The sequence below is a fragment of the Eublepharis macularius genome, chromosome 2 (genome assembly GCF_028583425.1).
Source record: "Eublepharis macularius isolate TG4126 chromosome 2, MPM_Emac_v1.0, whole genome shotgun sequence".
Classification (NCBI taxonomy): Eukaryota; Metazoa; Chordata; class Lepidosauria; order Squamata; family Eublepharidae; genus Eublepharis; species Eublepharis macularius.
In genome coordinates, this window is record NC_072791.1 from 218799505 (window position 1) to 218813956 (window position 14452).

Sequence of the window (14452 nt, forward strand, 5' to 3'; positions counted from 1 at the left end):
ATCTCAAGCAGGGGGCAGGGAGAGATTAAGAAAAACACATTTTTCACAAGCAATTTCTTCTCACAACGTCTTTCATTATGTGTCTATTATTGCCTGTGGAAACGGGGATTCTGGGTTTTTCTTTAAAGCAGAACTCTGAACTTCCAATCAACGAGGCTTTGCAAAATATCGAGAAAAGGTTCAAACATGTATGTTGAAGACTCAGAAACCTTGGCCAAGACTTGCAGTGCTTGGGTTTGTTCAGCTGTATCTCCCTCTATAACCTGCCTTTAATATCCTTCCAAATTATAATAAAGTCAATGGAAGACAAAATCCCTGCAGTTTTTACCAAGGAACTATAGATTTCTGACATCCCTGGCTTACCTGATCATATTTGGCCTCCAAGAGTGCATTCAGTTTACGAAGCTGACCATTCTCAGTATGTGTATTTAGCAGGGGCTGCAGTTCTCCTTCAAGCTGTTGCACCCTAACCTACAGCAAATCAAAGACGTGCATGTTACGCTTTTTAAAATGCGCACCTGTGATTGGGGTAGCATTCATCCAGCAGAGGAAATATATACGTGTGCGTGTGTGTGTTACATTCTAATGAGCTGTTTTTATTTTTATTTATTTAAAGACATTCCTTAGCGACCTATTCTACGAAAGAGTAGCCGTCAATGGCGTCACGTGACTGGAGGGAGGTGTGCCACAGGGCTCGGTTCTGGGCTCGGTGCTTTTCAATATTTTTATCAATGATCTGGACAAGGGTGTGAAGGGATTACTCATTAAACCTGCTGTTGACACCAAACTAGGAGGAGCCGCAAACGCCCTTGAAGATAGAGATAGAATTCAACAAGGTTTGAATAGACTGGGAAAGTGGGCAGGTTTGAATATGTTGCAATTTAACGTGGATAAGTGCCAGGTTCTCCACCTGGGTAACAAAAATGCAAAGCATGCATACTAGATGAGGGGTACACTTCTGGGTATCAGCGTGTGTGAACACAATCTTGGGAAATGGGTGGATGGGAAGCTAAATATGAGAGGTCAGTGTGATGCAGCAGCAAAACAAGCGAATGCAATCTTAGGGTATACCAACAAAGGCATAACGTCCGAATCATAGGATGTCATTGTCCCACTATATACCACGTTGGTCAGGGCCCACCTGGTTACTGCCTCCACACATGAAGTATCTATTTACTCACTGTGTCTCACAGTCATTGATGTGCCTATCCCTCATGAATGCCTCTGGAACAGTTCATAAATATGAGATGTGGCTCAGAACATCAACACACCAGAAAACCACCTCCACTGCTAACTACATGAAAGGCCAATGGTAACAACATATTTATTCTGCGGTCTTACTCTAAGATTTGAACAGAACCCTCAGCTTGTCTCTCTTTGCTCCTAAAGTATCAAGTTCAACGTACGCTAAACATTTCTTCCTTTTTTTGTGTTAGAAAATGGCAGGAAAAATTATTGTAACAGGGATTACAAGTATTAAAATGGTACCACGGAAAAACAAAGAGCAGGTGTATGTATTTATGCAGGTGTGCATTTATGAAAATATGGGCACCTTACAAAAGTAAAAGGGGAAAAAATCTTTTAAAGTACTTTAAACTGGAGACTGGCCTTTGGCAATAGCACAACTCGGGTAAGGAGAGGGGCTACGAGAGTGTTCCAGAAGCTTCTTCTCCCCTCAGCCATTACCCATCTTCCAGAAGCCAAAAAAGGTTGTAAGATTTGCTCAGCTGCATTTCAAGCCAAGAGGTTGACCACATGGAGTTCTTCTTGGCACGCTCTGGAAGAGCTCCATGTTGCCATTCTGAACTCAAGGAACCGCGGCATGGTTGAAGGACATACCGAAGCAGGGAAGGAACGGAAGAAACTGGGCAGGAGTATAAGCAGTGCCTGTTGTACTTGGCAAGATTTAGATACCTGAAGTTTTCCTTTGTCGTATGCCAATTTATTTTTGTTCCTTGTCAGTTCTTCTAGGGCTTGCTCCACCTGTTGCTGGGAATTCTGGGAAAAAATGAAAACAGGAAGTGACATGACCTGCTGCAATAAAACAAAGCCTAAAGAAAACCGAGTCTTTCTCCACGCAGGCCTAGCATTCTTCTGGGTGGGTTTTTTGTTTTGCTCTTTTTTTCCACACTTCAAACTAAATTTTCCCGAAACCTGCAGTATGTATGACCATCACTAACTTCATCCTTGTCTGGCACGGAATTTCGGTGGACGGTTGAGTAACAGCGTGGCTCATCTTTCCTACACCTTTGTGTCCACGTAGAAGTATTAGGATCACAGCCCACCCTTACTCCATTCGCTGCTAAGAATTCAGCACCAGATAGGATGAAGGCAAAGCAAGAGGAGGGGAACGTTGTATGCCGAGGATATCAAACTCATGGCTGGAGAGGCACCCAGGAGATCAGGGTTGCCAACCTCCAGGTGAGTCTCTGTAGATCAAGTTCCCGGGAGAAAATGGCTGCTTTGTGGGATGGAATCCGTGGCATTATTCTGAGGTCCCTCCTCAGGCTCCAGCCCCAAAGCTCCAGGAATTTCCCAACCTGGAGGGGGCAGCCCTACTAAAGTTGCAAGGGGCATTTCACACCAAAACTGCCAATCTGACACCAGACAGTAAATGCCTTCTCCGTTAACAAGGCTAATAAGCTAAATCATCCTCCTAGTATCGTCTCTCTCATCGACGTCTGTGCCAGAAGCCACAGCGGACGCCATCCTACGTACCGATGACTGCAGAGCCATCCCTTTCCTCTTCACTAAAGGAGCCCACGTCCTAGCCTGGAGGGCGACAGAACTTCCTTGCAGGGAGAAGAGGAGTTGCAGCGGGAGGGAGGAAATAGGTAAACAAAAATCACCCTCCCCTCCCCTGCCACTGAAAGTGCCGCTACACCATTTATTATTTTATTTCCTTTATTTATTGTAGGTCAACAGTTAGGCACACCTACCTTGGCCAAAGGACATTCTGCTCTGCTAATACTCATAAATGCTTAACAATGCAAAGTGTCTTTCTTCATGATACGTGCAGTTCTCCTGTTTCTGCTAGTAACTGGTTAACCAGATGTTAGCAAAGACAGACATCTATTTCCTTATTCATTGTTCCTTGAGATTATGCAAGAATGCAGATGCTATGTTTAAATAAAGGACCACTGGCTGGGCAGACCGGTGTTCAGAACTTCAACCCTGTGTCGTGTGATTCCTACAATTTATACCCCATCTTTCTCCCCAGTGGGATCCCAAAGTGGTTCCTATCAATCTCCTCCAGTTTAGCCTCACAACAACCCTGTGAGGTAGGCTGAGAGCGTGGGACTTGCCTAAGATCTCGCAGCATGCTCTCATGGCAGAGCAGGGACTTGAACCTGGCTCTCCCACATCCTAGTCCAGTGTTCTAACCACTACACTATGCTGGCTCAGCGGAATGGCACCTGTGGATTAAACCCATATTTACCAAAGATATTCAATCTTTCCCTGCCACACATACAAAGAACCTATAAAGTCGCTAGCATTCTGTTTTGATACATTGTTACTTATTCCCTCTTGCTTCCACATAGCAACACACACACACCTTCTGTGGGAGGAAAAGGGGAAATTTGTCACAATGCAGGAATCTATCGTCAGACCACTGTTTGATAGATGGGTGCTCACCAGCTGGTGTTCCAGCGCAGCTTCCCGCTCTGTTAATGTTTTGTTTTCTTCTTCTAGTGCCTCTAGTCGGTCTTTCAAAGGGCCGATTTCCAGCTTCAAAATAAAAAAGGGGGACAGAGAATACAAGTTCTCTTGTTCTGTTAGGAGCTAAATCATTTATTCATGCTTGGATCACATTTGGGTGGATGAAATGCAGGCACTTCTTTGAGATTACTTGCCCTGAGGAGCTTTCATTTCGACACCTCGCACTGGAGCAGGGGTACTGGGTAGAGATGAGCACGACCCGAAATATGAACCAAAGTTTGTGATGAACTGGGTCGGTTCGTGGTTCACAAACCAGCGGTTCGTCAGAGCCCATTTCTGACAAACCACCACAAACTTTAGGCTGGTTTGTTTGGTTCATTTTTTGGTTCCTCGCTGCAGACAGCCTGGTGCCCATCAATCAGTTTCCTAGGCAACAGGGGATGGACTTCCTGCAGACCTTTTGCTGACCCGGAAGTAGCCTTCTGCTGGCCCAGAAGTGACAATTTGCTGGCCTGGATGTGACATTTTCACAAACCAAACAAACCAGTTCATGAAAGTTCATGGTTCGTGAAATGCGATGAACCACAAACCGCATGGTTCGTTTATTTCCTGGTTCATGCCCATCTCTAGTACTGGGATATTCAAGCTATTGGTTGAGCCATATGGATGACCAATCATTGGCTGCACTGCTTACTACCATAAATTTATCTCTATACTTGATTCGTTGCTCACATCAGATCCACTAGGAGACGCAGGAATCCCAACCCACCTCCTCCCCTGTGACCCAGTCTTTTCCGTATTAGCTTTGGTGACATAATGAGTACCTTGACCTGGATGGTCCAAGGAGTCTGATCTCATCAGATCTCAAAAGATAAGCAGGGATGGCGCTGCTCAGAATTTGGATAGGAGGTCACCAACAAAGTACAGGGTTGCTAAGCAGAGGCAGGCAATGGCAAACACTTCTGAATGTCTCCTGCCTTGAAAACTCTTTAAGGTTTTCAAGTCTACGACTTGACAGCCCAAACACCACCCCAGCTTAAACTGGTTTGTATTTTGAACACTGACAAAGGAGGAAGGCTGCCCTCTGTGCCGAACCCAAATTAATTTATGCCTGCTAGATTATTTTGTTGTATGGCTGTACTGTATGTTCACAAACAACAGCACCAGCTCATATCTGGACTGGTGACCTGGCATGCACAGACACAACCTTTTCTGGAACCCAGAAAGCCTATGTGGATGTCCCCAAGAAGTCCAAGGGAATCTTAAGGTGGAAATCTCCACAGCAACCCAGTTGATTCGGATGTCTTCCCTGATGCTAACAGAGGGGATATGGCTGAAACACAGGGCCCGACAGCAGTCAGAGCGCGTGGAGTTGTACCTTATTTCTAGCCAGTTCTGCTTCCAGTTTGTTGTTCTCTTGTGTTATTTCATGAACTCTTCTCTGCATCTGCCGGTAAAAATTAAAAATAGCTTTATCATTAGCCTTACCAAATAAGAATCCAAGCTGAGCTGTATTCTCTCCCTGGTTATATGAAGGAAAGCTTGCAAAAATCCCAACTGGGAGATTCTAGCTCAGGCTGTTTCTCCTTCTCATATTTCATTCACTCTGGACTCCTCGTCATTTCTCATTTCTTTTCAGCTTAGTGCTCCTTGACATAGTTCTGATGTTTACCTACACTCCCTTTGAGTCAGACTGTGGGTTCCTTTTACAAAATTTATTCTTCATATAAAATAAATCCTTAATTGGTTCAATTAACCATGTGCCCATATGTGCTCAAGTAACTTTTTAAAAATGATCCTATGGGGCAGGGATAACGACGATGCACTGATTCCTTTAATGTTTGAAAAAGAAAATTAGCAGAACATACATGACGAACAGATTTTGTGCTCAGCAGAACTCAGATTTTCTAATAATTTGTTTATTTATAGTCCACCTTTCTCCCTGAGACTCAAGGTGGATTACATAACTTAAGTCAATATAATCAATAAGATGAGAGACACAACAAGGTAGTGCGATTACGATTTCAGATAGCTGAAACAAGGCATAAGTATTAAACATGAAATATTATGCAAACAATGCAAGACACGGCATTACATAAGCAGAAATATAATGCAGTGGAAGCAACAGATACTACATACTGATATTGTAGTCCACACTCATGTTGCCTATTGAAACAACTTTCTGAATCATTCTACACCAGTTTGGTGTAGTGGTTAAGAGCGCAGGACTGTAATCCAGAAAGCCAGGTTTGAATCCCTACTCCTTTGCCTGAAGCCAGCTGGGTGACTTTGGGTCAGTCACAGCTCTCTCAGAGCTCTCTCAGCCCCACCCACCTCACAGGGTGATTGTCCTGAGGATAATAATAACACAGTTTGTAAACCACTCTGAGTGGGCAATGGGCATTAAGTTGTCCTGAAGGGTGGTATATAAATTGAATATTATTATTACTAGTAACAAAGTCCGTTGTGGGAAAAAATACAACGGGCTCTAGAAAGGGGAGAGTGGGCAGGTGGGTATTGCCTCCTTCTCCGCTACTGATCCAGGCTGGGTGCAGGGCATTGCCTACTGCTCCACACCTGATTCTGGTGAGGTGAAGAGGAGGTTCGGGCATTGCCAGCTGCTCCACGCCTGATTCCATCTGGGTGAAGGGGGGCGGGTATTGCCACCTGCTCCGCTCCTGATCCCAGCCATGTGAATGGGGGTTGGACATTGCCTCCTGCTCTGTGCCCTGATCCCAGCTGGATGAAGGCGGGGGGGGGCATTGCCGCTTGATCTGCGCCTGACCCCGGCAGGGTGAAGGGGGGCAGGCATTGCTGACTCACTTGGGTTCCCTCCACAGCAGCGCCCTCTGGAGGTGCATCAGGGTAGGAAGTGGGACTCTGGAACACAGTTAGCCTTTTATATAGTAGGATTTATTATTACTGTGTAAATGCTACACTATCACTGTGTAATCTGCCTTGAGTCTCAATGAGAAAGGCAGACTATATATAACCTAATTAAATAAATAAATATTGCGGGGACGGCGGGATATACATATGAAATAATAAATAAATAAAATAATGCAGCCCCATTTCTTTATAAAAATACCCTCTCGAACAGTTCCGTTTTACATCATTTGCGGAAAGTATAGGAATCTTCCTCACCACCTCAGGCAGGCCACTCCATTGCGTGGGGGCCACTACAGGGAAGTTGTGTGTACAGGCAGTTGTTGATCTTGCACATTTGTAGGGTACACCTGCGGAAGGCCCTGTTCAAATAACCAAAGTTGCCATGGTGGAGCCCAGGAGAAGAGGTGGTCCTGCAGATATGAGGGTCCAAGGCCATGAGGGGCTTTGTATGTGATGGCCAGTACCTTGAATTGTCCATGGTGACTAGTGATAGATCAAGATGGGTAGCCGTGTTAGTCTGTCTGTGGCAGTATAAAAGAGCAAGAGTCCAGTAGCACCTCTAAGACTAACAAAATTTGGGGTAGGGTATGAGGTATCATGAGTCACAGCTCACTTCTTCAGAAACCTCATACCCTAACCCCAAGAAAATCCGGGCTAGAGTTGTTCCCAGAGACAGCAATGGTTTTATCTGACTGGTATTTTCTGCCTAGATCATTTTAATCTTTTAATATTTGTACATATGTTTACATGCTAGAGTGTTTTATGTGTTTTATTTGCATGGATTGTAATGGCCTTTGGCCACAAACAATAAACTCTCCTTCCTTACTCATACCCTACCCCAAACGTTATTAGTCTTATAGGCAGGGCTTTTTTTCTGGGAAAAGAGGTGGTGGAACTCAGTGGGTTGCCAGCACAGGACCACACAATGACGTCACTTTGGGTCATCTAGAACAAGGGGGGAGTTTTTTAAAGTTTAAATCATCCTCGGCGAAAATGATCACATGGCTGGTGGCCCCGCCCCCTGATCTCCAGACAGAGGGGAGTTTAGATTGCCCTCCATGCCGCTGGAGCAGAGGGCAATCTAAACTCCCCTCTGTCTGGAGATCAGGGGGCGGGGCCACCAGCCATGTGATCATTTTCAAGAGGAAAAAAAGCCCTGCTTATAGGTGCTACTGAACTCTTGCTCTTTTCTACAAGTGACTAACGGACAGCTAATGAAGTGACTGCGCGTAATATGCATATGCTGCCTAGGTCCTGTTAATAACTGAGCTGTGGCATTCTGCTCTAACTAGAATTTCTAAGTGGATTTTGAGGGGAGACCTATATAGAATGCATTACAATAGTCTAGTCTCAATGTTACCATAGCATGGATCCAGGTGGCCTGATCAGCTGAGTCAAGGCAGGGGGCAGCAAAAAGGGGCAGCCCCGCAGGAAACACACACAATACGTATTCACTTTCCCAATTTCTCAATTAAAGTGCAAATGCACTTGCACTTTAATTGAGAAATTGGGAAAGTGAATACGTATTGTGTGTGTTTCCTGTGGGGCTGCCCCTTTTTGCTTTGCTGAGTACGTGCAGGAACAGCCATCCTTTTTGCTTGAGTCAAGGCAGGGGGGCATCTTCCAAGCTAAACCTAGGCATCCAGGAGCACACCCAGACTCTTCACCAGTGGCAAAGTTGCCAGTGGTGTCCCATCCAGGGCAGGGAGCCGGATCCCAACATCTGGCAGCCCCCGTCCCAGCTGCAGAACCTCCGTCTTCACTGGGTTCAGTTTCAGCCTGCTCTGTTTCAACCATGCCGTCACAGCCTCCAGAGCTCTGGCCAGATTGCCTGGGGCCGTGTCTGGCCGGCCGTCCATCAACAGAAAAAGCTGGGTGTCATCCGCATATTGATGACAGCCCAGCCCAAACCTCCGCACCAACTGGGCGAGGGGGCGCATGTAGGTGTTAAATAACATCGGGGAGAGTATCGCCCCTTGCGGAACCCCGCACACCAAAGAGTGATGGGGCGATAGATCTCCCCCAAGCGCCACCCTCTGTCCCCGACCCTGGAGAAAGGAGACCAGCCACTGTAAGGCTGTCCCCCTAATCCCCATGTCGGTGAGGCGGCTGGCCAACAAATCATAGTTGACCGTGTCAAACGCTGCTGTGAGATCAAGTAACACAAGCAGCGCCAACCCGCCTCGATCCAGATGCCTGCGAAGGTCATCTGTGAGGGCAACCAAGGCCAAACCCGGTTCTTCGGATCAGAGTCCTGCCCCTCTTAACCACTACACCAAACTGTAGGTTTTGGTAGGGAGAAAGGTGAGCAAGAAGAAATAAATGATAACGGCTAATGAAGGGGATATTTGTGCAGATCAAAAGCAAGCTATTGTGGCTTTAATGATGGGCTTTCAGGCATACTCATCCCTCTCTAGGAAACGGAGTTTGCATCCAAGACAAGTGACAGATCAGGAAACAGAGCTGGGGACTGCACTCCTTCCTCACACCATTTCCAGTCACGTGCTACGCAACTGAACTGGTGCAGGAACCCTACTCACACCAAGACCTTCAAGGTATCATTACAGCCATTCAGACACACCAAACAGAGAACCATTCGCCTTCCAGGCACTTGTCCAGCCGATCACGAACAGCAGGCGTTCCCTTAATAAGGGTCACCGTCAAATCAGACATTAATCATAATATCCTTAAAATAAAAACACAGTTAACCAGGCACAGCACCTCTTCCTCCAGTCTCTCCTTCTCCTTCAGCAGAGAATCCCTTCCCTGCAGTGCCGCGTCTAGCTCACTCTGTAACCCGGCAACCGTAGCTTCCAGGAGCCCCTTTTGGGTGGCTGCCGTCTCCTCGACCTCGCGAGCTTTCTGCTGACAGTCGGCACGCTCAGTGAGTAAGGCTTCTCTGCAAGAGGGAGGCAAGAAGCAGGTATAAGGGATGCCTTCAGCATATCCTCGATAAACAGTGCGTGTGGCATTTTTTGTAGCCGGCACCTGTGACTTTCATATCAGCCAACAGGTTCTCCCGGGCCAAAGAGCAGATACGTGCAAGTGTGGTATAGTGGTTAGAGTGCCGGACTAAAATCCAGAAGACCCAGGTTTGAATCCCCGCTCTGCCACAGAAGCTCATTAGGCGTTCTTAGGCCGGTCATTCCCTTTCGGCCTGATCTACCCCACAAGGTTGTTGCTGTGAGGACAAAGCAGAGGAGAGGAGAAGAGAAAGACGTAAGCTCCTTGGGGTCCCCGTTGGGGAGAAAGGTTGGGTAAAAACGAAGTAAAATAAAATTGTATTTATTTATGTATCAAATTTATATCCCGCCATCCTTGTGAACGGGCTCGGGGCAGCTAAGAACATTATACATTAAAATCATAAACAATGATGTACAAACTACTCAAAGCTATATGCAACCAACTCACCAAATGTAAAAGAAATTGAAAGATTTTTACAAATGAAAGTAACCACAAAAATATCTGAAGAGCAGAGGCAGATAATGGAAAATCCTGTTACCATACAAGAAGTTAAGGATGCAATACAGAAATTAAAGAGTACCAAGGCAGCTGGACCAGACGGGTTCCCATCCGAGTTTTATAAAAAATACTTAGACATCTTAGCTAAACCTATTGCAGACGCATGTAATTTCATTCTAGAGACAGGCAAATTACCAAGTTCATGGTCAGCAGCTACAATAATAGTAATCCCTAAACAGGGCAAAGATTTAACAAAAGAATGATCTAAAAACAATACTGAAAAGCTCATTTAAAAAACAAGTCACCTTATTTTTAAGACTCAACAGGTTGTGAGAAATAGGACAGAGAAGACAGAAAGGAAAGTCAAGCTGCCACCGATGTGAAGGAATGGCACCATCGTGAACTCCGTTTTTACTCACATCTCCCTCTGAAGCTCGGATTTTTCTTTCTGCAAGGCCTGCAGCTCTCCCGTAATGCTGGCCCGGGCAGCATCCAGAAGCCAGTCTTGCTCCTGCAGTTTCTGATTAATCTTGTCCTGTTCTGCCTGAAAGGTGTAATTTAAAATAGTCCACCAGTTTGACCAACTGAAAGACCAACCTTAAGGCCAGCTGTTAGCAGATTTACAGTCCTCTGTTCAAAATGATATTTTGGTTATTGTTTAAGAAGGGAGGGAGGGGGGCTGCAAGAAGCATCACAAAGGGATGCTCCGGAGCGTCTCTCCCCATCCTTTCACCACAAGGTTTGGCCCAAGTGGACTGCTAAGCAACCAAGTCCCAGGTTGCCTGATGCGAAGGAAAGCAACCATCTGAGCCCAGGGGATGCTCAGGCACAGTATAGATAAAGTTAAGAGTGACGTTTTGTGCAGGTGTTTCCGCATGCAGCATGGCATGGGTGTTTGTAACAACCGCTGGGATTCCCTGTGGACTGGTGCGACAAGGGAGTGAGGGTGAGGTAATCAACAGTGGAAGCTTGGTCTCCTGGGAAGCAGTTAGAAAGAAGATCAGGCTGATGGATCGTGCCCTCGTCCTCAGATTGGGCTTGAGTCTCACCTCTGGTTTGAAGCCCACTGTGTTATCATATGCAGACCCATTTTCAGTTATTTCATGATAACAACTTCACTCTCTGGTGAAGAATCAGAAGATGGGCTTTTCTGTCCTGTGTCACTTATGAGTGAGGCCAGGGCATTTGGTCCACGGACTGTATACATCAAGGCCCAACAAAGCCCAGGCACGGAGATGCCTAGAAATTTCATCATGGGGCCTAATTTCCATCAGTGCCTCATGGTGATCCTCAGTAGTTAAGTGAGTGACAGAGGGTAGCTTTTTGTTGCAATGACAACCAGGTTTACCCCATATTTGAATGAAAATGAAACCCTGCCCCCGAGTCATAGGTGACTTATGGCAACCCCTGGCAGAATTTTCATGGCAAGAAACTAACAGAGGTGGTTTGCCGTTGCCTGCAGCTGCAACTCTGGTCTTTGCTGGAGGTCTCCCAACCAATTACTAACCAAGGCCAACCCTGCTTAGTTTCTGAAACGTGACAAGATTAGGCTCTCCTGGGCTATCCAGGTTAGGGCTATCTCATATTTATTTACCCCACATTTACACTACAGTGCTTTTGTTACAGCTTTAAAAGTTGACAAGTTATTGTGAAGAGTTTAAGGGTAGCTTTCGTGGTAGCAGTAATTAGAAAGTATGGTCATTAACATATAAAATCCTGAAGCTAAAATTAAGTCCGGCTCCTAAATTTTGGGGGTGGATCCGAAAGCCAAAGAAAATTGGTCAAGCCCTGCTCTACATCAGTGCTTGAAATGCTGAATACAGAAGTTGCTACGCACTTTCACAACCAAACAAGATGTGTTTTTAAAGCTGAATCTGGGTTTCTCAAAACGGTGCTGAGGGGGTGGAACTATTTCTTCTTTTTTGCCATTTTGCATGCACAGAATACTCCACACGGAGCATCAAAAACAGGGAAATAAATACATCATGAGGAAGACAGGGAGAAACAAGAAGGAAAGAATGTGGGATTTCCAGCTGGTTCTCTAGGAGGCTCACAGGGCACATCGTATTAAAGTAGACTGAATGGATTGCACACCTTAAGAGCTGCCTGATGGTCTGAGATAAGTTTAGCATTTTCCATGGTAATGCTTCGAAGGGTATCGCTCAGTTCTGTACACTGTTGGTTTAACTGCTCATTAAGCACCTGAAACAAAATGAAAACAGGGGTTTTTCCACAACCAGAGTGGGAATTCTTCATACAATTGCTAGTTTCACTTTTCTTCCTTAAAAAAACAAATATATTTCTATCCCTAAGAATGGATGAGTGGTATATGCCCTTGATAACTGGCAGAATCAGCAGGGTTTCCAGTGCAGACAAAGCTGCAGCGTTGTGGCTACTTTGCTTGGGGGCCATGGCCTGGCTTCTGGTCCTATAAATTCTGTCTCTTCTCTTCCCTTGCTACAAATCCCAAGTCGCTTAAAAACTGAACTTAACCAAAACATATTCCATCCTTTGCAAAGCCCCTTATCTTTCCAACCCTGCATAATTTTGGATGAAAACCACAAAACAATTGTTTTCATTACCTGCACTTTCCCTGCCATCTCTTGCAAAGCAGATATCTCTGATCGCAGCTTTATGTTCTCCTCGTGTTCTCTGCTGAAAGACAGCTGGGCAGCCTAGGGGAAAGGGGAGAAAAGAATTTCTCCCTGGATAAAACAGTTTCTTGCGTCGACCAAGGAACATCAACAGATCCCATTTCCCTATCTTATAGAATACCTAACAGGCCACGATTGGGATAAGCAAAAAACAATGGGGGGGGAATCAAATCCACAAAAAAATCTGGCGAGGGGGAGGATATATATCCGTAAGAGATGAGTATCTTGTTGGGCAATGTCAGCCACTACTGCTTTACAGATTTATTTTCTATAACCAGGGCACAATAAATCATTCTACTAGATGCATCAGTAAACGGACTCACAGAGTTCTCACCCAAATGATAAAGTCTTAGCAACACTCGTTCACCATTGCCAGCAGATAGTTTATCTGGTTAATAATAAAATGAAGTAGCTTCAAAATTACCAGGGGGAAAAAGCCTTTCACAGGGCTAGAAAAAGCCACGAGAAAGCTAGGGTCTGTCTAAAAACAGATTATACGAACTAAATCAAGCAAGGCAAGGTCCCAACAAGACATTCACAGGTGTTCTGAATTTCTGATGTTTTAATTATTGTGGATATTGTGCAAATGCCAAATTGCATAAAGGGCTTATGAAGTCTATGTAGGATCTCTTAATATGCTTTCCACATCTTTTTGATATAGGAGTAAACTGCATAAAGATTTTGTATACTGGACCACTGATGACGACAGCAGGTTAATTGTTTTATATGTTATGATCGTGGTTATTCTATATTGCTCTCTTTTTATTAAAGGATATTAATTTCATGTGTACCTTATTGGTATTTAAGTAGTAGGCTTATTTTTCCTACGTATCTTTTCCCTCAATCTTTTTGGGGGCTTTGTAAGGGTAAGTACAGCTTGAGAACTGTTAGTCTGCGATGCCCTCAGTTGCACATTCCTGAACTACTGGTTTGGGTTGGGTCAAACACTTTGAAAAGAACAAAGATTCAAAATTCTGTCTGGTTCAAGATTCCCTTTCTGAACTTACTTTTTCTTCTTCATTGAGCTTGGAAATGATGTTCTCTCAGGATTCTAGAACAGAGCCCAACAAAAACAAGTGTTCAGTCAAAAGACTCACCTTTCATACTGACATAGTTTTGAACAAAGTATCAGATACACAACTCAGCTGAAGGCGTGCCTGCAACATGCAGCTTTCCCCTAGTAAGCAAGCGAGCCTGTATTGGCATATATAAAATATAAAATTTTAAATACAGAAACTCCATACAAAATGAGATTAAAATTCCCCTAAAATATCACACTGGATAGACACAAACCTTTTCAAACCAGAGTGAATGATGAACACACCTTTTCTTTCAGCAACTCTTGCTGGCCTGTGTGCTAGCCAGGTGAAACAGCTTCCCAAAGGGGATCTTTTTATGGTCTAGCAGGAAAATGATACTTCCAGGGAGAAAAGAATTGGTCATGAAACTGTATGTAGACACTTCATGTGTGCATTTTCTCAGTCTCAGAGGGAGTTACTTTTGAGTAACATACACAGGTTTAGGTTTAGGGTTGCCTTTCAATCCTGCATGAAGCCTTATTTACACTCATGCCCCACCTGGGAACAATCCACAAGATCACCTTCAATCAAACAAGCATTTCATGCAACTATTACAGAAGATGGTCCTGTCTGGTTAAATTATTACATCACGGGTTCCTGACATGATACACATAAGCACTATGGCACCCTGCAGAAGGTGAACAAGAAGTAAGGTAGTGCTTGTTCTGAGCTGTCCTTACTCGAGAGAAAGGGTTTTCCCTAGCTGCA

At 44.8% G+C, this 14452-nt stretch overlaps 1 protein-coding gene across 1 annotated transcript in view; it reads right to left on the reverse strand.

The window, feature by feature from the left end:
- CCDC150 (coiled-coil domain containing 150) overlaps positions 1 to 14452 on the reverse strand; it is a 57133-nt gene that overhangs the window by 27722 nt on the left and 14959 nt on the right. The window contains 9 exon segments of the mRNA XM_054970132.1: positions 364 to 471; positions 1915 to 1998; positions 3637 to 3729; positions 5039 to 5107; positions 9271 to 9448; positions 10431 to 10555; positions 12106 to 12213; positions 12594 to 12686; positions 13673 to 13716. Coding sequence (XP_054826107.1) covers positions 364 to 471; positions 1915 to 1998; positions 3637 to 3729; positions 5039 to 5107; positions 9271 to 9448; positions 10431 to 10555; positions 12106 to 12213; positions 12594 to 12686; positions 13673 to 13716 — 902 coding nt within the window.